General features: G+C 43.8%; 1 protein-coding gene across 1 annotated transcript in view; it reads left to right on the top strand.

The window, feature by feature from the left end:
- Positions 1-1826: 1826 nt before the first annotated feature.
- LOC117217809 (uncharacterized) overlaps positions 1827-25909 on the top strand; it is a 57924-nt gene continuing 33841 nt past the window's right edge. The window contains exon 1 of the mRNA XM_033465650.2: positions 1827-3162. Within this exon, the coding sequence (XP_033321541.2) occupies positions 3024-3162 (139 nt within the window). The 5' untranslated portion in view covers positions 1827-3023. The remainder of the gene's footprint in view (positions 3163-25909) is intronic.

Genomic DNA, 25909 nt, shown 5'->3' on the forward strand with positions numbered 1-25909 from the left:
TCCCAGAGAATTACCGCGAAATTAAACGTCCTCACGTGTTCCGCCTCTGTTCAAACATGTTGGCAGCGCGCGCTCGCTCACTCGCTCGCGCGGATATTTTCGTAGCGAGTTCGCGGCGAGCAAATTAACGCGAGTCCTTATTGCGTGTTTCGCCGTTGCGAAATCCTCCGGGGTTTTGCCCCGAAAAAGAATCAATGCGATCTTTCCTATTGTTTAACACTTTAAAAAAAAGGAGCGTTCGCGATTCGAACAGAAAAATTATCGGTATTTATTAATTACTCAATTTATTATTTGTGTAAGTTTTTTGAAACTGGGCTGAGTTCAATTTCTTGGGGGAGGGGGGTTATAGAGGGACTAAGAAAATAGGAATAAAAAACGAGAGTTTTTTTAACTTTTTTAACGAAAATTTAAAAAATGTATATTAAATGAATATTAAACGCATATTAAATAAATGCAAAAATTTGCAGCATGCGTATAAGTTAACGAGATCTACGAGAGATATTTTTCAAATTCCCATTATAGGCTCAGATAAGAAAGTTAAAAAACGAGAGTTTTTCTATCTTTATTTTATCGACCCAAATAATAGCAAAATTAAAAAAAAACATTTTGGTCATTGTTTGGTATGCTAGTCCCTCTATCATCTAAAAAAATTCAAGTCTGGTTGTAAAAACAGTTAATACGTTTTAAAAGGTGTACGAACACTTTTGTGGGCTACTGTACGTGTCTCATAAAACAATTCCAATTCGTTGTTTATCGGATCAACAGTTCCGAATAAACCGCGTTTGACATTTTCAAGTGCAGCATTTTCGAAGAACGTTTCGTGATTCCGGCGATGCAAAAATTTTCGTCGCGGTGCTGCGGTCGTTGACACGAGAGTTAACCGCGGCTCGAGGACGTTCCTCGCGGATGATAATTCCGGTTCCTAAAAACCGGAGTATCGGCGAAACTGTAACTACCCCCGTGGAGTTGCTCGTAGAAACTACGCAGTTACGCTCGGGTGTCGTTCCGTCGTGTCGTACGCGCCTCTACGAAGCGCCTCGAACTGCATGCAAGCACGGTGTTCATTTGTGTGGGTTCCCTCTCACTCTCTCTCTCTCTCTCTCTCTCCCTTCTGTCGAGATCTCATTGCTACATGCTACACGATTCAACCGCTCGCGGTTTACATTAATCACTCTCGAAGAACATTTTCCAAGCGATTTCTTCTTCCACCACCTTGAATTCGATTAACGCGGACGCATCGAAAGAACAGAAAATCTCCCGCAAAATAAACAACTCCAAATGCGTAACGCTCGCAAAATAAATTCGTGACCCCCTTTCGGGGTCTCGAAGCGACGTTCCCCCGCGTCACGATCCTTTTACGCGATTGCAGCAAAATACGTTAATTATTTCGAATAAAATGAAAAGAAAAAAGAAAAAAAAAGGAAAACACCGTCGAGAGTGGGCGTACGAAATCATCAGATTCGATTCGAACACGGGCTAGAAAAGCGCGGAGCGTGAAACGCGCCGCGGCGTTCACGAAAGTTTCGATTTTCATTACATCTTTTTACCCCACTTGACCCCAAACCGGTAAATTTACAGCGCTGCTGCAACACCACGCGCGAGCACGCCAGGGGAAACACACAGGCTCTTTTGGTCGCACACGCACGTTCACCGCGCGGGACCCCCACCACCGCCTCTCTTTCTTTCCTCCCTTTCTTCGGCGTCGTACGAGCGCTGGCGGTGGGTGCGCGCGCACCGTTGCCCCCACCGGCCCGGCCAACCGGCCGCGCGATGCCTCGGCGGTGGGGGAAGAGTCTGTTGCCGCTACGAACGTGCGCGCCGTGTGCTCGGAGCCGAACCTACAGAATCATTACCACGCCAGACCTCGAGGGGTACAGACGTGTTTCTCGTTACCACAGCTCAGTCGAGTGTTCTCGCGTCGCTTTTATACTTTCTACGTTGCACTTTGCACGCGTGTGTCAAGTCCCGTGAAAAATCACAAGGGGAGAACAGTCGAGACGCGAACCTCTCTCTACCGTGTGCCTGTTCCGTCGACCCTGACCGACCGTGTGCGTGATTACAAGAGCAACCGGGAACCGACTCCGCGGAGACGGGAGCGAACGAGATATATATATATATATGTATATATACACATATATATAATATATATATATATCATATTCGCTGCTTCCATTCGCGAGTCGAAGTTATACGTTCTGTGTGAACTGCTCCGCTAGTGGCTAGATCGGAGATCGGCGCTCTCGCGAGCGGACTCTCCCGAGTGCAACGTGTGCCGTGCATACACCGAGGACATTGAACTCTGTGTCACAAATCCGAACTGTTATCCGTAGCTTCCGGTCGAAGGACAGTCGTCGTCGTCGTCGACGATCCGATAATCGCCTCTCGACGACACGAGTCCCTGTCTCGCCCCGTCTACAGAGAGAGAGAGAGAGAGAGAGAGGGAGAGTTTTCTCCGAGTTCGAGAGTCTTCATCTCGCATACAGCACCTATGGAAATTGATCCATACGAGGATCCACCGTACAGGCGCTGCAGACGACGCGATTGAACGAAATAAATCGAAAGAGAGCGAGAGATAGAGATATATATATTCTCGGAATCGCCGCGCCCTAGTTTCCCGTTCGAACCGCCGCGGAAATTCGCGGGCCACGTGCGTATTATACGGACAATCCGTGGCGGCTAGAGCTGGTAGCCGCGGCGACGGAACACCGGAGCGTGCGCCGTCGTAGCCGAAAGTCACGTGTGTGCCGCCGGAACGAGAATAGGAGAGGCAGACCGCGCGTCTTAGCCAGATCTCTTTGACTATTCGAGAGAAAGAAAAAACGGTCGCTCTCCGTTTGTGTGTGCGAGCGAGAGAGAGAGAGAGAAAGAAAAAGAATATATATATTGTAAAAGTGGTTAGTGTTTGATCCACGGACATACGTTGCTTCGATTCCAGTGGGTTTCCGCTCGAAGCGAGACGGAAGAGGAGAGAGAGCCGAAGAAAATCCCTAACTTACCAGCTGCTTACACCGCCGAGAGTAATTATGGCGATCCCGTTCTCTCTGCCATCCGACGACGACGCAGAGGCCCAGGGCCAGCAGCTGGAGCAACTGATGCTGGATCTGTACGCCGCGCTGCAACAGGTCCTCCGAAGCAGGACGGCCCAACATCCGTCGCGCAACCGTGAGTTCTACGATTTTTTAAGATACGTACACACCTGCCTCGGCGCTTTCCTACGTGTCCTTGCGCAACACCACTCGATCCATCCGCCGACCACTTGACCGATACGCGTCCGCGCGCCAGCTTCGGTTTCATTGCCAGGAGAATAAGTCATTCGTTCGTTCGCAAAACGAACCTGGCGGAATTGGACGCGCTCGCGCTCGGTAGTCGCGTCGGTACCTTCTTCTGCACGCTTTTCACACGCTGCTCCCTGTGTCTCTCCTGTGTCGTCGTCGTCCGACGTGTTCTGATTGTTGGTTAGAGTTGAACGGTTCTTTTTCGTTCGAACAAATTTGCAGGAAGACGCGTGAAAAGGAGGCACCGAAGGTAGAGAGCCCCGCGCGTTGCATGAAAACTCGACGTCGACACGAACAGACACACCAAAAATTTAACATCCGCGAGGACCTGGTAGCGGGCACCGATCCTGGTGATTACGTAGTCGCAGAATCGTAGTCGCACAATTAATTGATACTATGCGCCGTAGAAACGGCGGCCCTGTCCTCGCGCGCCACTTCTCGAATCTTTGTTTCGCTCGAAAATTATTTTCGAGACGATTGTACGTGTCGGAGGTGCGATACGATGAAAAATAATCTCGGGGATGATAGGTCATAGGCCTTTGTTTCTTTGAAAAACGAGTCATTTGTGTTTTACGAAAGTGTTAATTTAAAGTTGTTATATATTTTTCTTTGAACCGAGTCATTTATGTTTTACGAAACTGTTAATTTAAAGTAATTATATATTTTTCTTTGAACCGAGTCATTTATGTTTTACGAAACTGTTAATTTAAAGTAACAATATATTTTCTTTAAACCGAGTCATTTATATGTTACAAAACTGTTAATTTAAAGTAATTATATATTTTCTTGAAAACCGAGTCATTTATGTTTGACGAAACTATTAATTTAAAGTAGTTATATATTTTTCTTTGAACCGAGTCATTTATGTTTGACAAAACTGTTAATTTAAAGTAGTTATATATTTTTCTTTGAACCGAGTCATTTATGTTTGACAAAACGGTTAATTTAAAGTAACAATATATTTTCTTTAAACCGAGTCATTTATATGTTACAAAACTGTTAATTTAAACTAATTATATATTTTTTTGAAAACCGAGTCATTTATATGTCACAAAACTATTCATTTAAACTAACTACATATTTTCTTGAAAACCGAGTTATTTATATTTTACAAAACTATTCATTTCAACTAACCATATATATATCTTTTTTAACCGAGTCATTTATAGTTTACGTATTTATTTATTTATTCGTATATTTATTTCTTTTACACGTTTCCGAGGAGTCTGTTTTTTCTCCTGCTGTTTTTTACGCCTCTGTTTACTGCACTCTGTAATAAGAACCGTCGACAGACTGAATAAACACTGGATATGTTGAAAATTCTTTTTTTCTCTCTTTCTTTCTTTCTTTCTCTTTCGCACAACTGCCACCGCTTCCTACTTTTCCCGCTCGGGAATCGCGTGCTCCAGTTTGCTGGCGCACCGCGACGTGCCGTATCGGCTAGGGGTGCAACACGTGGTTGTCGCGCGCAACAAACGCGCGGTCCGCTTTTAGCGCGCCTCGCGAATTCTTCGCGCGAATTCACGCGGAACAGCACGCGGAACGTCCGTCCACGGAGTTCGAGCGCGTTTAGGAAAATCGTAAGTTTCGATGCAGACGAGGAATTCGATGTCAAATTCCGTCCGAAAATCGAAAGTCGGCATTTTCGAAAAGTCGCGACCAAGTGTCGGAATCTCGTTGTTTCAAGTGATTCGTGCCATGTAGATTACGCGTTTTCATTCTGCTGCGACGGAGACGTCGATTTTGAAACGGAGTTCGAGCGCGTTTAGGAAAATCGTAAGTTTCGATGCAGCGCGGAATTCGATGGAAATTCCGTCCGAAAATCGAAAGTCGGAATTTTCGAAAAGTCGCGATCAAGTGCGAAAATCTCGTTGTTTCAAGTGATTCGTGCCGTGTAGATTACGCGCTTTCATTCTGCTGCGACGGAGACGTCGATTTTGAAACGGAGTTCGCGTCGGAAAGAATAAGTGAAGTGCCGAGAAAATTTCGAAGTATAGTTTTCGACGTGACGGAGTTAACCGACGGTTTGACGTCGACGACGCGGGACGGAGATTTCTGGCAATAATATATGTGAGGTATGAAGAAATTGTGATTTCTTGTCGTCGATATTGAAATATCCGAGCAAACGTAGACACGCGATAAATGCACGCAAATTTTCTTTCTTCTTAGAAATTGTTGCAATAAAAGAAGCTTCTAATAGTTGTAGCTACGAAGAAAATTCGACGGCAAGGTTAAATTGCAACCCTTTGCACTCGAGAGGTGACTCCGAAGCACCGCTAAAAATTGTTTCGCCACGTTGCAAACTAATCTTCAAATCGTCAAAATAGTTTATATTTAAGAACCTATATTAAAAGTGTTGCTTGCATCGCGAGATTAAATTTTATTTGCGTAAAATATACTAATTATAAGTCACAGAGAAAATGTAAATATTGTAGTTCGGAAAAACCGTTTTGCATTTGCAGTTGAAACGTCTCCGATTGCAGAGGGTTAATACTAAGTTCATAGAAAACTCGTCGGAATGACGGGTCGCTGATTTTTCAATTTACTATTATTATTCGTGTCGTTAATTTATACATTTCTTACGGCAAATGTTGCATTTTTAACGCTTGCTAAAAATCGGAATAAATGTCTCATCGTTACTTTTGTAAACTGATATAAGACAGCTGTTTTTTTTCCGCTCCGCGAATCTAGCGTTAAGATAAAGAATCGAAGAGAAGGCTGCCTTGCAACTTACGTCGACGACTCGTCGCGATCGGTTGCGCGATTTCGCGAATATTTCGGCACACTTGAAACGGCGACGGTCGTTGTCCCGTGAATCATCATCGAAAAATTTCGGTCCAGCCGATCTCGCGACGCGGGTCCGACACCTTTCGCGAGTTTGCGTCATCTCGAACGCGGCTAAAGAACGTCATCACGTCGAGCACGCGAGTCACCAAGATCTGCTTGATCATGCTATTTTTCTCGAACGACCAATTAATCGCGATCTTCGACTCGAAATTTTATATACGCGCTTTTACTCTCCCACTATTCTTCGCTTTATCAACGCGACAAATCTTTACGTCGCTTCGACAGCGTAATTAGTTCGCTCTTGCTGTATTTGCACTCGAAGCCAATTTAACTGTAAATCTAAAATAATATTTCGGACTCAAAGTATCTCCATTTTATGCGACAAAGTGCATTTTACGCGAATGAAATTTATAGTCTTCTTGCGACTCGTGCAATAGTTATGCTCGCGACAATTTGTTCAATCGGAACTTTCTTAATGTAAAAATGATCTTGGAACGCGGTGCAACAATTTCAGCGATGCCACGGTGTCACCGCTCGAGTGCAAAGACGTGATCCACGTGAGCACTTTTTTTAAAGAGTAATTTATTTAGTTTGTTCCGTCGTCGATACCTTTCTCGACGCTGTCATCCTTTATTGATAAAATAGTAGTCGTCAGAAAACGACTTTTAACCCTTTGCAAGTTTAACCACCCTCGAGTGGCGACTCTGAGACACCGCTAATATTTGTTATACCACCTTCTAGGATAATTTTGATATTAACAATGTTTACATTTGGAAAATTGTTAAGAGTGTAACTGTTGCGCGAGTCCCAAGAGTCAATTTTCATGCATAAAATGCATTTTCTCATATAAAATAGGAATACTGTGAGTTAGAAAAATGATTTTATATTTTCTGTTATGAAATAGCTTCGAGTGCAAAGGGTTAATATGTCAACGATGCTGATCGAAGGAGCTTTCTTCAAGCACCTAACTATTTTTTACAAACACTTTCTTTTTCGTATATATGATCAATATCACAAATTTTTGGCAAAATAGTAGAAATAAGAAGTGTTTTAACTCTCGAACGACGCTGATTGGGCGACATTTCTTTAAGTACGTTAGTATTTTCTACACGCGGTATCTTGTTCGTGCTGACGCGAGGCGGCCCGGCCAACCAGCGCGCGAAGCCCAGTTCCGCTCATTGGCTCGGTCGCCTCGCGCCAGCCGAGCTCGCCTCTCATTGGTCACTGTTTTTCGTTAATAACTCGTTAACGGTGCCTCGGAGAAAATTTTTGTAAAGGAAAAAGTTGCTTCGAAAGACCCGAGGAACCCGCCACTTTCGGATTGCGAGACATTTTTGGGACACCCTGTACAAATACGAAACGCATCTCACGAATTCGCGATATTACCGTCAGATTCAATTAGCAGATCGACTCGCGATGTAATAATAAAACTCGCCACCTGCTGCTCCGTTGGATGACGCTCCATCGAAGGGTGTAAAACGTAAATGATATCGCGGCGGTAGAGGGGGGAGAAGGGGTGGATAAAGCGGGAAGGGCGAAAAGGTGTAAATTGTGGTAACTTATATTCGGCGCATAATGAAGCGCGGCTTTACGAGGGTGCAGCGAGCGCAAAGGGGGGCGAGAGTATAACATATGTAGCGTGGGCGTCGAGCAGAGAGTATGGCAGACGTTGTCCGGCCATGACCCTGCACCGCTGTTCCGAGGCTGCTTTACGGCGAAAGAGACGGCGGATCAACGCCGAGAATCGGAGAAGGAGAGAGGAGGAGAGCCCGGGATGGAGAGAGGAATCGGCGAGGAAAAGAGAGGAGAGAAGACCGATGGTCAGGCACACACACAACGGAGTAAAACGCGCCATAAAATGCGATGCAACGGCTCGCGTTCCCCGAATCTCGGATGTCGATCCTGTCCGGTTCCCGTCCACTAGAGATCGCCGGTATCAACCGCGAAAGTCAGTAAAGACGGTACGACTCGTTTCACGTTCGACGAGAACCCTCGTCCGAACGATTCCAAGGCGGAAACTCGTAGACATTTTTATTTAGGCGAGAAGGCCGCGACTCGCCGCATTGTAACTCAGGGGCGAATAGGGTTGCTACCGCGTCAAAAATACTCGAAATATTAAAGGTCGTGGATTTGGAATATATGTTTTCAACTATTACTGTATATTATAACTATTACTATGTGTATTTCAGTTAGTTGTACAGTTATAATAGTTATTACTATAACTATTATAAATATTACTATGTATATTTTAGTTAGTTGTATAGTTATAATAGTTACTATTATACTAGTTAGTTAATAGTTATTATTATAATTATTATAACTATTACTGTATATATTTTAGTAAGTTATATAGTTATAATAGCTATAGTGATAACTATTATAGTAATAATATTACTATAATAGTTATATTATTATATAGTAATAGTTATGGTAGTTATAGTAATATATAACTAATATAATAACTATTATACTAGTATTATTACTATAACTACTATAACTATTACTATATAATAATATAACTATTATAGTAATATTATTACTATTATCGTTATTATATTAGTTATATATTACTATAACTATTATAACTAACTAAAATATATATACATAGTAATAGTTATAATAGTTACTACTATAACTAGTATAACTATTACTATATACATATATTTTAGTTGGTTATATAATTATAATAGTTATTACTATAACTATTATAATTACTACTATATATATATATATATATATATATATTTTAGTTAGTTATATAGTTATAATAGTTATTATATCATAGTTAATAGTTATTATATTGTAATAGTTATTATTATAACTATTATAACTATCACTATATATATTTTCAACTATATTATTTTCATCTGTATTACTTTTACGTCGAGCCACGGGTATTTAACCCTTTTGGGGTTAAGCAAAGGTATCGAATCGGCGATCGAAAAATGTCGAGTCGCAATAACCGCGAAGAAGATGCTATGTCAACGGGTTAATTCGTCTCGATTATTTTTACGGCAAATCGTAGCCAGTAATTAATATCTCCCTAATTGATGCACAGATTGTCCACGAAAATGGACAATTTGGGAAGAGAAGATACGATTATTCGAGCCTTGCTTAACCTCGACACAACTTTGACATAACCTTGACTATATAAAAACGAACCGCAACACACGAATAATCGTATCTCCTCTTCCAAAAATTGTCTATTTTTCTGGACAATCTGAGTGTCAATCAGAGATTAATAAAATGTTCGGCGTTGCAGCCGAATCGGCGAAAACGCGGCTCGCCGCGAGCATTCCCGCGCCATTCTCAATTGAAAGCAAACGGTCTTAGATATCGTTGCGAATCCATTTCATCGCAGTTTTACGACGGAAGCCAGCTAAACCAGCCTCTCTGATCTCGCCGCGGCACGGCGTGCCGCGTGGAAGTGTCCCGAACGAAACCACAAATTGCATCCGGTCGTCGTCGTCGTCGTCGTCGTCGTCGCGCACCGTCGTGATACCGTCGTTTCTCGGTGACGCAACCTTCTCGCCGAGCACTCGGCTCTTTATCCGGCTCTATCTGAGAGCGATCTGTACGTCGAAAGTCCTGTCAAAATGACGAGATGTCCCGTTCGAAGGCAGCGAGGGGATCGTCGTCGACGACGACGACGACGACGACGCAATAAAACGTTTCGAGTTCCAACGGTCGTAAATCAAACGAGCAGGACGGACGGGGAGATTCGGGTGGATCCTCATTACGTGGTTAAATTATGCTCCGAGATCCGCGGTTCATTATTTCCCGAACGGAAATAGTTGGCGCGCGTGGCTGAGGGTCAATAACCATAGTCGCGGTTGCAGCGAGCGGGCGAGCCGCGCCTCGCCTCGCCGCGCGCGGTTTCGAGAGAAGATGCAGAATCTGGCAGGCGGTGTTGCATCGAATCGGGGGTGGTTATTTATAGAAACAGCTGTGGCCAGCCCACGTTTCGAGACCTCTCCCGTGACATTTGCAGAAAACCTCCCCCTCGTCATCGCGCTCGCGTAAACCCGGCCACGGTAATAACAGTTACGCTATCCGATAACACGCGCGGCTTCCTTTTTTTTCTCTCTCTCTCTCTATCTATCTATCGCTTTGTGCCCGCGCTGGGAGCAGGTCGTTCGACGACGAAGAGATTTTAATTTCTCGGAGCTTCTTCTTTTCGCTGCGCGATGTGCGATAATGTCTCCCTAATTGACGTCCAGATTGTTTCCCTAACTGACGCTTGGATCGCGCACGAAAATGGACAATTTAGGGAGAAGAGAGACGATTATTCGAGCTTCGCGACTCGTTTTTATAGTTACCGATTTTTAATAATTATAAGAACGAGCTGCAAAGCTCGAATAATCGTATCTCCTTTCCCACTCCAATATTTCGTTATGGTCGAGGCATTGAAGTAATGCCAAGTTAAGAGTTAGATCAACAGTTGACTGAAACGAGTACAGTGAATCTCTCTCTAATCGACGCTCAGATTGTAGTAGGCCTTCCTTCGCGATTATCATCTTCTACCCTCTCTCTATGCCTTCCAAAAAACGTTTGTGCCACGGAAAAACATTTGCTCTACTCGAACAATCGGTGCCGTACACTTGCTGCATCAACCGGAATGTTTCCGATGCATTTTCACCGAGTTTTCCGTGAAATTTAATAACCGCTCTTTGTTCCATGTTAGGGAGAATTGTTATAACTTTGCTATTTATCGACCGATCGGACCCAAAATTGATACTGCCGGAAAGAGGAATATCGCAGCTTCCAAACGCCGGTCTAAAAACATGGATAGCGCTATTAGTTACCGAGATATGGTCCGAGTCTCGAAACTTATTCGACGCACTGTGCAATGTCTCCCTAATTGACGCTCAGATTGTACGCGAAAATGGACAATTTGGGAAGAAGAGACACGATTATTCGAGCCTCTTGGCTCGTTTTTATAGATGTTGACGACTCGTAAATATAAAAACAAAGCTGCAAGAATCGAATAATCATATCTCCTCTCCCCAAATGGTCCCCAAATTCTGCACAATCTCAATGTCAATTAGAGAGACATTACTGTACGCCGCAATTTTTCCTCGCGGCTACGGGTCGATTAGCGCGTTCGACGCGGTCCCGATCGGTACTCTCATCGAATCTGTTTAGTTTCTCGGTAAGAGAAAGATCGCGTGTCGTTCGCGAAACGATAATCCCTCGTCGCTGAACTTAGGCCACTTTAGGTTACTCTGTCGCGCGCTATCCGACTTCGCGACGCGCCGGATTTCCGAGTGAAACTCGTGTCGCGGTTTCTTTCTAATTCTTGGTACATTCGTTTTGGCTTATCTGCATGGTATAAATATACAGTGTGTCCCAGAATTATTGTATTTAGGGGAACTGAGATGTTCATGAGATCATTTGAAACAACTTTTTCCTTTGCGAAAATGTTGTACGAGGCTTCGTTCACGAGTTATTAACGAAAAACGCTGACCAATGAGAGGCGGGATCAGCTGGCGCGTGGCCAGCCGAGCCAATGAACGGAACTGGACTCCGTGCGCTCGTTGGCTCGCTCCGCCTTGCGCTAGTCGGGCTCGCTTCTCATTGGTCAGTGTTTTTCGTTAATAACTCGTTAACGATGCCTCGGAGAACATTTTCGTAAAAGAGAAAGTTGCTTCAAATGATCTCAGGAACCCGTCAGTTCCCAGAAATACCATAATTTTGGGAAATCCTGTATATAGAATATATATAAAATAAGGGTTAAATAAGGCTTGAATATAATGCAACGGGATTCTAATCTCCTCCCGATGTCTTCGCTGTTCTCCGTTTTACTCGCCTATTATCCTCGTTAAAGCATAAAATCCGCAGCATAATACATATTTATAAATTCACGATGTCAAAAATTAATTTATAGCACAATTAATTTACAGCAATAATGCGTGGAAAACTATTTCTCGGTGTAAACGTATCTCGCACGCGGCATAAAATCGCCGCAGCTCCATAGCCGAAAGTCTCTTCCGACTGTTTGAAATTCCGTTTGAAATTCCTGAAATTCCGCTCGTTAATGATCGACGGGATCTTTCGATTCCGAATTCCGAGCTGCTCCTCCTGCCGGAATACAGGAAGGCGATCGATCCGGGTCGATTCGGAACTAGAGGCAACGCGGCGCGCCGTCCATAGAACTGATGAAATATTGAAAGAAATTCGTCATTGCTGATTGTCCAGTTCCCGATGGCCGAGCCGGACGGACCCGCTCTGTCTGCGGACGAGTGACAATAGAAGGATTCTTGAAATATTCATCGGAAATTGTGTTTCCGTCTTCGCCCGGCGTTCCTGGTCGCCGCTCTATACGTTCGGCCGCCGTTAGTCACTGTCGTTTTCATGATACAAAGATGTAGAACGATCAAACTGTCCCAGCAGAGATAGCGTATCATCGTCAGCTTCTTCTCCGTTTTTCACGGAATTTTTATGTCGCGAAACTTCGCGATTCGCGCGACAGTAACAATAATAATTGATAATATGGCAATCGAGAACGACGCATCCATGATTTCTCGCGCGAGCAGCGCGATCCTACGACCACCATAACAGCCATGGCGGGAGTTGTTCGCGACGAGCTCTCGTTGTCGACGGGTTCCGGCCAATTAGCGTTTTCCCGGCGAGACGATTTTTATTCTTTTAAATTAGAACCGCGACGGCGCGACGCGGTTATCCGGAACTGGTCGTCAAAGACGAATTCGGGTCGCAAGATCGTGAAATTAGGCAGTTTATTGAAGAATTGTTGAATATTTAGCAATATTTTCTGATGATGTTCTGATAATTATGTAATATAAGAATTGTTCAATTAAATGCAGCGATTTGCGTTTCGATGTCAATGTTGCTCGCGCAATCTCTTCTCGTAGCTCTGAATAATAGCTCTCAAAATTTAGCACAAACTCTGCTTATTTTATTGTTTATCTATTTATTCATATATTCTTCGACGGCAGGAAAGCATTAGTATACATTTACGTATTCTAAGTCGCTTCTTCGTTATACCTTGCAGGCTTTTCGACGAACATATTCTGTATATTTTATGATCTTTGCTTTTGAAGATTATGAAACTAGGCGAGTTGATATTCTGATAATTATGTATAAGAATTGTTCAATTAAATGCAGCGATTTGCATTTCGATGTCAATGTTGCTCGCGCAATCTCTTCTCGAAGCTCCGAATAATAATAGCTCCGAATAATAGCTCTCAAAATTTAGCGCAAACTCTGCTTATTTTATTGTGTATCTATTTATTCATATATTCTTCGACGGCAGGAAAGCATTAATATACATTTAAGTATCTATTTCTAAGTCGCTTCTTCATTTGCAGGCTTTTCAACGAACATATTCTGCATATAATATAAATATAACTGCATTTTCGATTCGCTAAAAGCATTAATTTGTTAATACAATTATCGCTCTTTTTGTCTGTCTTGTTTCTGTTCCACGAGAAACTTCTTCGGCGCTGAAACGAAGGAAGCCCCGTCGTTAATAAAAACACAGATAAAACTTGTCATCCGTCAGTCTGCGCGCCGTAGGATTAATTTCGCACCCTTTTAATTAGCTGAGAGAAACGCGCATTTGCATAAGGTCATTAATATCCATCAGAACGAGCGCGTTCGTCCTGTTTCACGCGTTTTTACGGTCCCATGCTCTCGCGTCTCCAGTGGCCGGGCTCCCGGACACGCGACTACGCAACGAAATTCGGCGAGATCTTATCCGCGTCGTCACCCTTTCCTTCCACGGGGTGGTCCCATCGCGGCTGTTTTATCGAACCTCGCCGTCGCGATTTTATCGAGCGTGACACGTTCGACTGTTCCGTTTATTCTATTCCCGGTGCACGCGGATAACGCGAAACTACCTGTTATGAAACGCCGCTGAATCGTGACCCCTTGCTTGAAACAATAACACAAATAATACAAGAGAGTAAAAATATGGATAGAGTTTACGAGAGCGTGTGTAAAAATTCGAACCGTATTTTCGAACATTGTTCTTTATAAATTCGTTCGCGCCGGACACCGTCGTGTAACAATTAATTGCTGTAAAACTAATTGAATGCTCGAATGCGAGTGCAATTTCGAAGCGAGAACGTACTGTTTCATATTGTGTACTTCAATTCGTTCATTGTCCCGTTTTATGGAACAGTAATTGTAGCAGTTCGAAAGAGTTTGAAACGCCTGTTCCAAAATGGGAACGTTGAATACAGAATGTTTCGTAATAGGTACATGCTCTCGTTCGAATGCGAGCACAATTTCGAAGCGAGAACGTACTGTTCCATATTGTGTACTTCAATTCGTTCATTGTCCCGTTTTATGGAACAGTAATTGTAGTAGTTCGAAGGCGTTTGAAAAGCCTGTTCCAAAATGGGAGCGTTGAATACGGCATGTTCCTTAATAGGTTCATGCTCTCGTGCTTCATTATTTTACTCGTATTATGCTTTATGGATATTAAATAATTATTTTTGGAAGTTCGTTACGCTATTTAAATACATCGATCTAGCAAACTAGGGGTGTACTAAAATTATGGTATTTTCAGGAAGCGAGAGGTTTCTGAGATTATTTGAAGCAACTTTTTCCTCAGCGAAAATGCTATTCGTCGCTTCGTTCACGAGTTATTAACGAAAGACGCTTGACCAATGAGAGGCGAGCTCGGCTGGCACAAGACTGCCTAGCGCGGCGGCCGAGCCAACGAGCGCATAGTGCCCGGTTCCGTTGATTGGCTCGGCCCTCTCGCGCCGTCTCGAGTTCGCCTCTCATTGGCCATCGTTTTTCGTCAATATCTCGTAAACGAAACCTCGTAGAACATTTTCGCTGAGGAAAAAGTTGCTTCAAATGACCTCAGGAACCCCTAATTTCCCGGAGAAATCATAATTTCGGGACACTTTGCATATATATTACTATTTGATAGATTAATGTTTCTGAATAACGCAATGAACTTTGGAAAATTTACTCAATATCTATAAAACACCCCTCATTTCCCCCTCATTTCTCAAGTACCATAACTTCGGGACACCCTGTACATTCTCATAATACTTTTAAACTGTAATAGCACCGATAGCAGTCTTAATACCCTCCGAAAAGCGTTCCATAATGAACGTACTTCAATCTTACCTCGGAACGCTCCGTGCGTTCCTCGATCGTTCGATTTTCCGCGACTCGATCGTCGATCTCTGGCCCCGCGTCGACTCGATCGAACGATAATGAGAATGCTGTTTACGACGCTGTTTCGTCGACACAATATGCGGCCGTGGCCGACGCAAACATTAGAGAGACTCCGCGAAAACCAGTTCTCCGATTCCGCGAGTTCTGGACGGCCGATCGCACGGAACGCGTTCGATAACGTCTCGCGGACGCGGCAGAAGGACCGGATAGAAAGATAGCGGCCCGACAAATCAGTCGGTTCGCCCGATTGTAAAAACTGGTCGCGGTAAAAACGGCGTGGCGCATCGGGCGCATCTTTTTATCGGTCATGTTCTCGTTTTGGTGTCGGCCGCGGATACGCGGTTTTCCAGTGATACGCGCCGGCGTGTCTCTCTATCGTCGGATTCGAATCGAGCTCGAGAGCCTCGGTCAGCTTCGAGGAATCGATTTCCGGCCGACGTTCTCCACGATTATTAAACCGTGATCCCGCGGCGAGAGAAGAAGAGAGAGAGAGAGAGAGAGAGAGAGAGAGGCACGCAACGTGCTCGTAATTATAATCGTCGAATAACGGTGGCGAGACGTGACCGACTTGCGCGGAGCTGCGCCGTGCCTTGTAAAACGTGTAACGAGCGGCCCGCCGGCTAACGATGTAATCAACGATGTAGTGTAGTTTCTGCGCGATTATGCCGGCAACGGAAGCCGTGCATCGGCCTGTCGCTCGATGTAAATAGAGCCGTCGGATGAGCCTGCCCTCGACAGGATCGCGCTGCCGCGGATCGATGGTTCGACGCTGGGTTCCCTCGATATTCGACGCATAGGCGTTGCTGCTCGTTGACTTTTTCGTTTTGCCGACATATCTGTCGGCAATTTACACGTAGTTTTTGCTTATTAAATAATGGCGAATTCATTTTGCACGGAATGGTAACGAAGCCGACGCTTATTCGGTTGCTTTCACGGTCTTCGACGCTGCATTTTTTACAGCAATATTTCTGGGAATCGCGAATTAAAGTCACGAGTCCTTGACGCTAGATTCACGGAACACGCCATTTTGATCTACGAGTCTATTGATTTTTTAACTACTTTTTTAATCTACGATCATTCGTATCGGTTATGCTTCTGCTTCAAAGATCGAGCAATCTCGTGATCATATTTAAGTTAAAAATCGAGAAAGCAATGTACAGTAATGTCTCCCTAACAGACGCTTAGATTGCGCAGAAAAGTGGACTCGCTTTTATAGTTACCGATTTTCAACAATCTCCTCTTCCCTAACTGTTCATTTTTGCGCAGAAACTCGGCGTCGAGTAAGAAGACATTACTGTAACTGGTTAAAGCCACGCGTTTTGTGTTTTCACGATGAAAGTGATTTCGATAAGATCGTAGTTTTCATTTCATTTCTTTTCACATGTTATAAACTTAGGCGCGTATTGCATACGCGTCCACGGTATAACAGCGACGTGTCTTGCACACACTTGATGCGTGTGAAAGTGCTGTTGACGATCGTTGGTGTTCGTTGCACGTAATCGAATTACTGATAACGAGATCCATAAAAAAACAATCCTTGCCATCGTTCAGCTTCATTAAGTCTAGAACGAGGCATTAGTTCCGATGCGTACGAATAAAATTCATAAAATTGACGTCATAAAAATGTATAATTTTTAGCCGATATTAACGAAATTGAATAATTTGTTATAATATATATTATTATTATTATATATGTAATATATATAATATAATTTGTTATTATATATATTATTATAATTATTTATATTATATATTTGTTATTATATATATTATTAATTACTAGACTGCGAAATCTTCTGGCAAAATGAAAAGTGCTTCGCGTTAGCAATGAACATTGCAAGAAACAGGGCTTGCATAAAAATGTGTTTCTCCTTTCAATAGCTTCGATACATTAACAATAAGACATGAAATTATTCGTTAACACGTACATTAACAAACAAATATTATAAATACTGTTTCGTCGAACCGCATCTGCCAATGCATTAACAATAATGCACACATGAATGATACATAACACATAACAAATAATACATGAAATTATTCGTTAACGCGTACATCAACAAATAAATATTGTAAATATTGTTTCGTCGAACTGCATCTCTGCCGTAAGCGCACGCAATTCGCAGTCGAATTGAGTCGCGTCCGTCGCGTGTTCCGCCGCGATAAAAGCACGGGACAGAGAAGTTCCGGCATTCGATTCTCGATTCTGCAGTTTCGGGTCACGATCGGCAACACGGTCGATCGGTTCCGGCGACGACGAAATCTCCGTCGAACAGAGCGAGAATCGCGGATCACGTAGATACACGTGGTCGCGTAGCGTAATCAATCGGTCGAGCGAGCGAGGCTCGCAACGTTTCCCCGAGACAAACATCTGCACCGCAGAATCCGATTTAACGGTGGCCGCGGACTGGAAACTCGGTGGACAGAATTTATTGGGTAATCAGATAGTCGCAGGAATCGATGGCCGGCTGCGCGCCGTGGCGCAACCTTGTTCCGCGCGATTTTTACCATTTTCCCCCCCGTTGCGCTCTGGTATCGCGATAACGTATCCGCTCAAGATCCGTTTCCACGCGGACCAATTACCCCGCGCGGAACAATCGCCAGGAGATTTCAGCGAGACGGCGGAGCCGAGAGAGTCGGAATTGCGAGCGGAGTTGCCCCGCAGGTGAGGAAAGAACAAAATGGCGCGCGAGCCTCGATCCTGTCCCCTGTTTCCACGCAAAAATCGACAGTTAGGGAAGAGGAGACACGATTATTCAAGCCTCGCGGCTCGTTTTTATAGCGGTCGAAAATCGGTAACTGTAATAAACGAGGTGCAAAGCTCTAAGAATTGCATCTTCTCTTTCAAAATTGTCCACGATCGAATCAATAATCGGATCTCCTATTCCCTAACTGTCCATTCTTGCGCAAATTGTTAGCGTCAATTAGGAAAAATTTACTGTAGATGTGGATACACGGAAAATTCTCTCTAACTGGCGCTAACAATCTGCGCAATGGACAGTTAGGGAAGAGGAGATCCGATTATTCGTGGCGACATACGATTTCGTGGCGGCGCGGCGTCGCGCGTTTTACGAGATTTCTGCGAAGCCCGCGAAGAAAACTGACCGATTTCGAGCGTGCAAAGTGAGACGGGAAATCCACGGCTTTCGTCCAATGTTACCTCCGAACGATCCTTCGCACTCTCGTGAAAGCACGACGCGTATTTACGACCGCGGCACCATCGAATAGGCACCGCCGATATTTCCTATAAGTATACAGTGTGCTCGGCGCAGTGTTACACGCGCATGTTGCAGAGGTTATATTTCTTTTTCTACTTCAGGAGACTTGTTTATCGTCTGTATATTTCAATCGTCGATGGCACGGCCACGTAAAAACGAACACGTTTCACCGGCTTCTATTCGTAAGCGAAACGTTTCTTCCGGAATAAAATGCCGAGTTGCCGGACTTCGTGGTACGGTAATGTCTCTCTAAGTGACGCTCAGATTGGGCAGAAGAATGGACAATTTGGAAAGAGGAGATGATAATTATTAGAGCCTTGTAGGTCGTTTCTTTTTTTATAGTTGTCGACGATTCGTCGTAATTATAAAAACGAACCGCGAGGCTATCGAATAATCGTGTCTCCGCTTCCTAAATTGTCCATTTTCGTACGATTTGCGTACGCGATGGCGACTAATTAATTCGGGATGAATTAGTGCAGGTGTTAGTAAGCATCGATGCTAAATAAATTATTCGTGCGAGCGATAATGTGTGAATATTGCGCATTTTTTCAATAGCCAGATAAAACGAAATATAAATATTTATGATAATACTAAAATTGTTTTTTCGGTAACGTTGCATCAGCTACAGTAATGTCTCCCTAATTGACGCTCAGATTGTCCACAAAAGTGAACGAATAATCGGATCTCCTCTTCCCTAACTGTCCATTTTTGCGCAGATTGTTAGCGCCAGTTAGGGAGAATTTTCTGTGTATCCACATCTCCGGTAAATTCTTCCTAATTGGCGCTAACAATCTGCGCAAAAATAGGCAGTTAGGGAATAGGAGATCCGATTATTGATTCGATCGTGGACAATTTTGAAAGAGAAGATGCATTTCTTAGAGCTTTGCACCTCGTTTATTACAGTTACCGATTTTCGACGGCTATAAAAACGAGCCGCAAGGCTCGAATAATCGTATCTCCTCTTCCCAAACTGTCCACTTTCGTGCACAATCCAAGCGTCAATTAGAGAGACATTACTGTACAAAACAATTGCGAAATGAAATAACTTAAAACATGAAATCTTCCGCACCCAGCTTATTCGCTAAATCTTTCGCCAACCGACGTTCACGTTGTTAAACATTTAGAACAATTTCTACGTTCTAAACACTACGAAAACGAAGAAAACAGTCGGACAAATTCCCTATCAGAGTGAATCGATTCTAAAGACCAGAATGTGTCGTTAGAAAAACAGACATCTACGCATTAAAATCTCGTTGGGAAAGATGCATCGAAACAAACAGAGCATATTTCGATTAAATAATTCGCTTTTGAAAAAAGATACGCAATTTTATATATTCAGTTAAAGATCCAACATTTCATACCCGCCAACGTAATCGCATTGTTCGCGATTTCGGGCAAATTCGCCGCTGTATAGGCAAAAGCAAGAACAAGAGAGTCGATGTAATAGCGACGGAGAGACAGAGAGAGAGAGAGAGAGAGAGAGAGAGAGAGAGAGAGAAACGCGCGGCCCAAACGCAACGAGATCGAAAATTCGAGGGTGCTCGCCCGATTGGCAACAGAGAAAGACAATGAGCATCGAGTGCGCGTGCTACGCGAAAGGAACGAAGACGGAAAACCTTGGTGATCGCGGAGGGCGGGGGAGGGGGGGGGGTTGCAGGCAGATTGAGCGCTGGTAGCAAGCATGTGAGTCACGTGGAGCGCCCTTTGTACGTAAGTGCAACGCAACTTGTTACAGTATATGTAACCGTCAACCCTGTTCCCGCGCGCTCTCCTATGCCGTCTTTCGAATGTGTTCGTCGGTGTGACGAGAACGATATGTGTGTGTTCGTGCGTGTGCACCGGGACAGTCTCGCGAGATGCAGTGAACGCTGAACTGCACAAAGAACCCCTCTCAAGGCCGCCGAAGCCGCAAACACACAAGCGCAAAACGTGCATGAAACTCGCTGCACGTGCGCGCGTAAATACTCGCGGCGTGTTGCACGGATACGGGCAAAGCGCGAGCGCGAGCGCGAATACGCTACGCTCCCCGATGCAGTCGAGTGCAGCGCGGTTTTTATCGCGCTTTTGCCATTTTTTTCTGGAACAATAGAAGCGACAGCGCTAAACCGAACTACGCCGTCGTTCCGATGAAAGATAGATCGGCTGTCCCAGATTCGTTCTCTCCGATCGAGCGATCGACGACTGAACGCGCGAATCATGTTTACCGTGATTAGGAAGCTCTCAGGTGTGGGAACGAAGCCAAAGTAAGCTTTCGCGAGCTTTTCTGCGAGCTTCGTCTAACGAATTTATAAAGTTCGTTTCACGGTGTCGGTGTGTGTTTAGTGTCGAGATATTTTATACAATGTTATTCGAGCATTCGTGGAAGTCGCAAATTTGACGGATCGAATTTCTCGACGAGTCACAAATGATTCGTAAGAAACGAAAGAAAGTATTGATAAATAATATATAAGTTGCCATAATAAATCGTGTACATTTTAAAATATTAAATGTTTGTTTTATCGAGGTCTGTCCCTATCACAAAAAAAAGAAACGATGAAACACCTGCGTATGGATAATGTTCAGGGTTTAATTAACCCCATATAATTCATGGCGACACATTTGTTCATTTGGTTCGCGGGAGGTTATGTCATAACCTTGACATAACCTAATTTTCTAAGTATAATCTTGCATCGTTTGCGTATTGATCAAGATAAAAGATTATATCGTACTAAAAAAGCAAAACTTGTCAGATGCGATTATTGAAGATAATTAGCACGTTGACTTCGGTACAATTGTAAATTTACACGTGCCATTGCAATCTTCGGGAGTACAGTAACTTCTCCCTAAAGCTTCTGCGCAAAAATAGACAGTTAGGGAAGAGGAGATCCGATTATTCGAGCCTTGCGGCGGCTCGTTTTTATAGCAGTCGACAATCGGTAAATATAATAAACGAGGTGCAAAGCTCTAATAATTGCATCTCCTCTACCCAAAGTGTCCATTTTAGTGGGCAATCTGAGCGTCAGTTAGGGAGAATTTTCTGTGTATCCGCATCTACAGTAAATTCTCTGTAATTGGCGCTGAGATTTTGCGCAAAAATGGACAGTTAGAGAAGAGAAGATCCGATTATTCGAGCCTTGCGGCTCGTTTTGATAGTATTGTTAACAATTCGTAACTATAATAAGCGAGGTACAAAGCTCTAATAATTGCATCACCTCTTCCCAAAGTGTCCATTTTAGTGGGCAATCTGAGCGTCAGTTAGGGAGAATTTTCTGTGTATCCATATCTACAATAAACTCTCTCTCCAATTGGCGCTGAGATTCTACGCAAAATTGAACAGTTAGGGAAGAGGAGATACGATTATTCGAGTCTTGCGGCTCGTTTTGATAGCATTGTTAACAATTCGTAACTATAATAAGCAAGGTTCAAGGCTCTAATAATTGCATCTCCTCTTCCCAAAGTGTCCATTTTAGTGGACAATCTGTGAGCGTCAGTTAGGGAGAATTTTCTCTAAATTCTTGGGTAAATTCTCTCTAATTGGCGCTGAGGTTGTGCACGAAAATGGACAGTTAGAGAATAGGAGACCGATTATTCGAGCCTTGCGGCTCGTTTTGATAGTATTCTTGACACTTCCTAACTATAATAAGCAAGGTTCAAAGCTCTAATAATTGCATCTCCTCTTCCCAAAGTGTCCATCTTAGTGGACAATCTGCGCGTCAGTAAGGGAGACATTACTGTAGCATTTTGAACGACGGCAGAAAATTTCTCGCAACATCCTTACTGAAAGAGAAGTTTAGCTGAAAACATATCGATGAACCAACCGGATGCTTCTTATGTTATTATTCGTTAAATCACTAACACGAAGTGTCAAAATGAAAAGGGGCCAGTTTCGCGGCACCTGTTGTCGTCTCTCGATCGTTCTCTATGTGGAAGGAGAGCAGAAGCAGCAGCAGCAGCCACTTGGTCCGCTTCGAATGGAGGGTAAAGGCCGCGCGGAGCGGCGCGCGCGCTCTGTTCCTATAAAAGCCATCGTTCCCGAGCAAAAAGTGCGCCGCGCACGTGGCCAACACCCGCATGTTCTGTTCGCGGTGCCGTGGGTGCACTTCGGCTGCGTGCACCCGAGCGAAGTTATGCTCGGCACCGTCGAAAGACGAGACCGGGAACGAGCTGTATCAGAGTAGAGAGGAGAGAGAGAGAGAGGGGGGGAGAGTTACGGGTTTAGGAACCGGGAAGAGTGCGAGGGCGAAAACAAGTGTACGGCTCTAGGGTGGCGGAGGGGGGAGGGGCGAGTATACAAAGAACGAGAAGCTCGGTGGAAAGAGTTGAAGAGGGAGAGGGCCAGAGACAAAAGGAGAAGAGAAACGTTTAAAGGAGATAAAAAGTCTGCGAAGACGCACGACGAAGAAAGGAACAGGCGGGGGAGGGAGGGAAGAAATAGTGCTCCATGGGGATAGAGCATGATGGCGTGAAACGGGGGGAAAGGGGGGGGGCAATTATTTGCACAATAGCGAATTCGGCTGAAATCGTGGTTATTAGTAATAGTAATAGTATTATGATAATAGTAATAGTATTATAATAATAGTAATAGTAATATAATAGTTTCAGATTCTATGCAAGGAAATTTATTTATGCACGAGCAGAGCATGATTTTTCATTGAAACTAATTTTTAATAGTTATACTAGCTATTTGTCTTGAAGTTATACTGACAAGGAAACGTATCGAAGTTACATAAGCTAATTTTGATGAGATTCGTGCGATATACAGTCCTTCGAAATGTATTTGATTTCAATTATAACTAAATATAATTCAATTATTATTATATTTCAATTATAACTAAATATATAATCAATTATATTATAGTGATTTTTATTCTTGTCGGCAACAATCCACTTTGGAGGGGTGAAAGTCAGGGGTTAAAATCACAATTATTAATAATATTATATATATATTATATATTATTATTATTATTATTATTATTATTATTATATAATATATTATATAATATTAATAATATTTGATTTTAATTACAAGTCAAGGGTTAAAATCACAATTTTTGAGGAACACTCGAAAACCGAGGTATCGAAAAGAAGTTGAATCTCTTTTTAAATCGCGTGTTTTTGAATGGGGAATTCGGGACACGCGACAAAGGCTTGTAAAGAATTACTTGTTTAAACAATATGTTAAAAATTACTTTGCTTTTGTTTTATTCGAGTAATTTAACCTTGCAGCGCGTTTTTATAGTTGTCGACAATCGATAACCGTAAAAAAACGAGCCACAAGGCTCGAACGTAATTCCAACACCAAAACAAAATTAAAATTTGAAAAATCTTTAAAACCATAAACTGTTGTACAAGTCACAAAAATAAAAATAGAGACAGCGTGTGTCTTAAAAAATCATTCTAGATTTCCAGTTGAAACGCCTTCGAGTGCAAAGGGTTAAAGAGTTATCTGCGAAACGCTGAAATGCCGGCGGTCCACAGCATAAAACAGAGTCTCGCCAGAGTCTCGCCGTTTATCGCGGCAGTTAGGCTCGCGCAGCGCAGGCGAGCCGCGCACATGTGTGCAGCTTGATTAGGGTGGTAATTAGTCTGGCCGATGATTGTATAAATTTCTTTCGGTGAAGGTCTGTTCTCACGCGGGCGGCGTGGCGCGACTCGGCTCGGCTCCGCGCGGCTCCGCGCGGGTAAGTGACATTTCGCGAGGAAAAGCGGCGGTAGAAAGCGCGAGTTGCGTCGAGGGGCGTCGCGATATCTTCGGATAAGCAGAGGCAGGCTGTTTTGCAAGCGCGGTGAAAAGCGGCGACCGCTGCTTGCTGCTATCCGCGCGGCGTCTCGCTTCTACTCGCGGCGATTTCGCGATGCACGCGCATCGCCGATCGAAGCGAGTAGGCGACGATCCGCGCGCGGCGTCTCGCTTCTACTCGCGCGGATTTCGCGATGCATGTGCATCGCCGATCGAAGCGCGCGGCTCGATGCGCACGCGCTCGCTCGAGTTGCACAAGTGAAAGAGGCCTCGGAGCGCCGCTTGTGCGCCTCCGCGGGGACGTGTTTACTCGAAATGTCAAGGATGCAACCGCGTGCACTCGGCGAGCCGAGCCACCGGAGACAATGACGGCCCCAGGCACCGGGAATTGTTATTTTGTCACGGATCGGCTTCGATCGCCGCGGACGCGGACAGCCCACGAGAGAGCAAACGCTCGCGCGGATATCTTCTTCTTCTTCTCTCCGCGTTCATCCTTTGTGTCCCGCGATCGCCAAGGGATAATAATATTTTCTTTTTCTGTTAAATTAGTTTCGCGAAAGTTAAATTGGCATCGCGGATGCAACACTTGCAGCGCTCGCGATTTTATCAATCTCTGCCGTTTCGTTATCGCCGGAGTGCTTTTGTTGGTTTCTTATCTTCGCGGATGAGTTCTTCGCGCGCTTATCGCTGTTCATCGTGAGTTATGCTACTATGTATTGACTATTTATAGAAATCTATTTTAATCGTCCATGTGTCAATTTTGAGGAAAACAACGCGTTCGGTGAGAATGGTTTTCGATTGATTTTTAAGAGCACGCGCTGCGCTCGGACTCGATCGAAATCGAAGGAAATGTCTGAAGGCGAGATTGAAGGTGTTATTAAACTCTTTGTAATCGGAGCTGTTCGAATTCGAAATCGAAAACATGATTTCTGATCTACAGTATTTCTATTTTGTACAATTTATTGCGATTTATGCGTATGAAATTGAGCCTGTTGGCAAGTACAATGCAATTTTAATAGCTTTTTTAAAATATAAACGAGTCTGATGCGTCAATTAGGGAGAGTTCACTGTACAGTAATGTCTCTCTTATTGACGCTTAGATCGCGCACAAATATGGACAATTTGGGGAGAGGCACAGATACGATTATTCCAGCCTCGTGGCTTTGTTTTTATAATTACGAATCGTCAACAACTATAAAAGCGAGCCAAAAAGCTCGAACAATCGTGTCACTTCTTCCCAAATTGTCCATTTTCGCGTACAATCTGAGCGTCAATTAGGGAGACATTACACAGTGCGTCGAATAAGTTTCGAAACTCGGACCATATCTCGGTAACTAATAGCGTCATCTATGTTTTTAGACCGACGTTTGAAAGCTGCGACATTTCTCTTTCCGGCAGTATCAATTTTGGGTCCGATCGGTCGATAAATAGCAAAGTTATAACAGTTCTCCCTAACATGGAACAAAGAGCGGTTATTAAATTTCACGGAAAACTCGGTAAAAATGCATCGGAAACATTCCGGTTGATGCAGCAAGTGTACGGCACCGATTGTTCAAGTAGAGCAAATGTTTTTCCGTGGCACAAACGTTTTTTGGAAGGCAGATAGAGAGGGTAGAAGATGATAATCGCGAAGGAAGGCCTACTACAATCTGAGCATCGATTAAAGAGAGATTCACTGTACTCGTTTCAGTCATCTGTTGATCTAACTCTTAACTTGGCATTACTTCAATGCCTCGACCATAACAAAATAT

The sequence above is a fragment of the Megalopta genalis genome, unplaced genomic scaffold (genome assembly GCF_051020955.1).
Source record: "Megalopta genalis isolate 19385.01 unplaced genomic scaffold, iyMegGena1_principal scaffold0023, whole genome shotgun sequence".
NCBI lineage: Eukaryota > Metazoa > Arthropoda > Insecta > Hymenoptera > Halictidae > Megalopta > Megalopta genalis.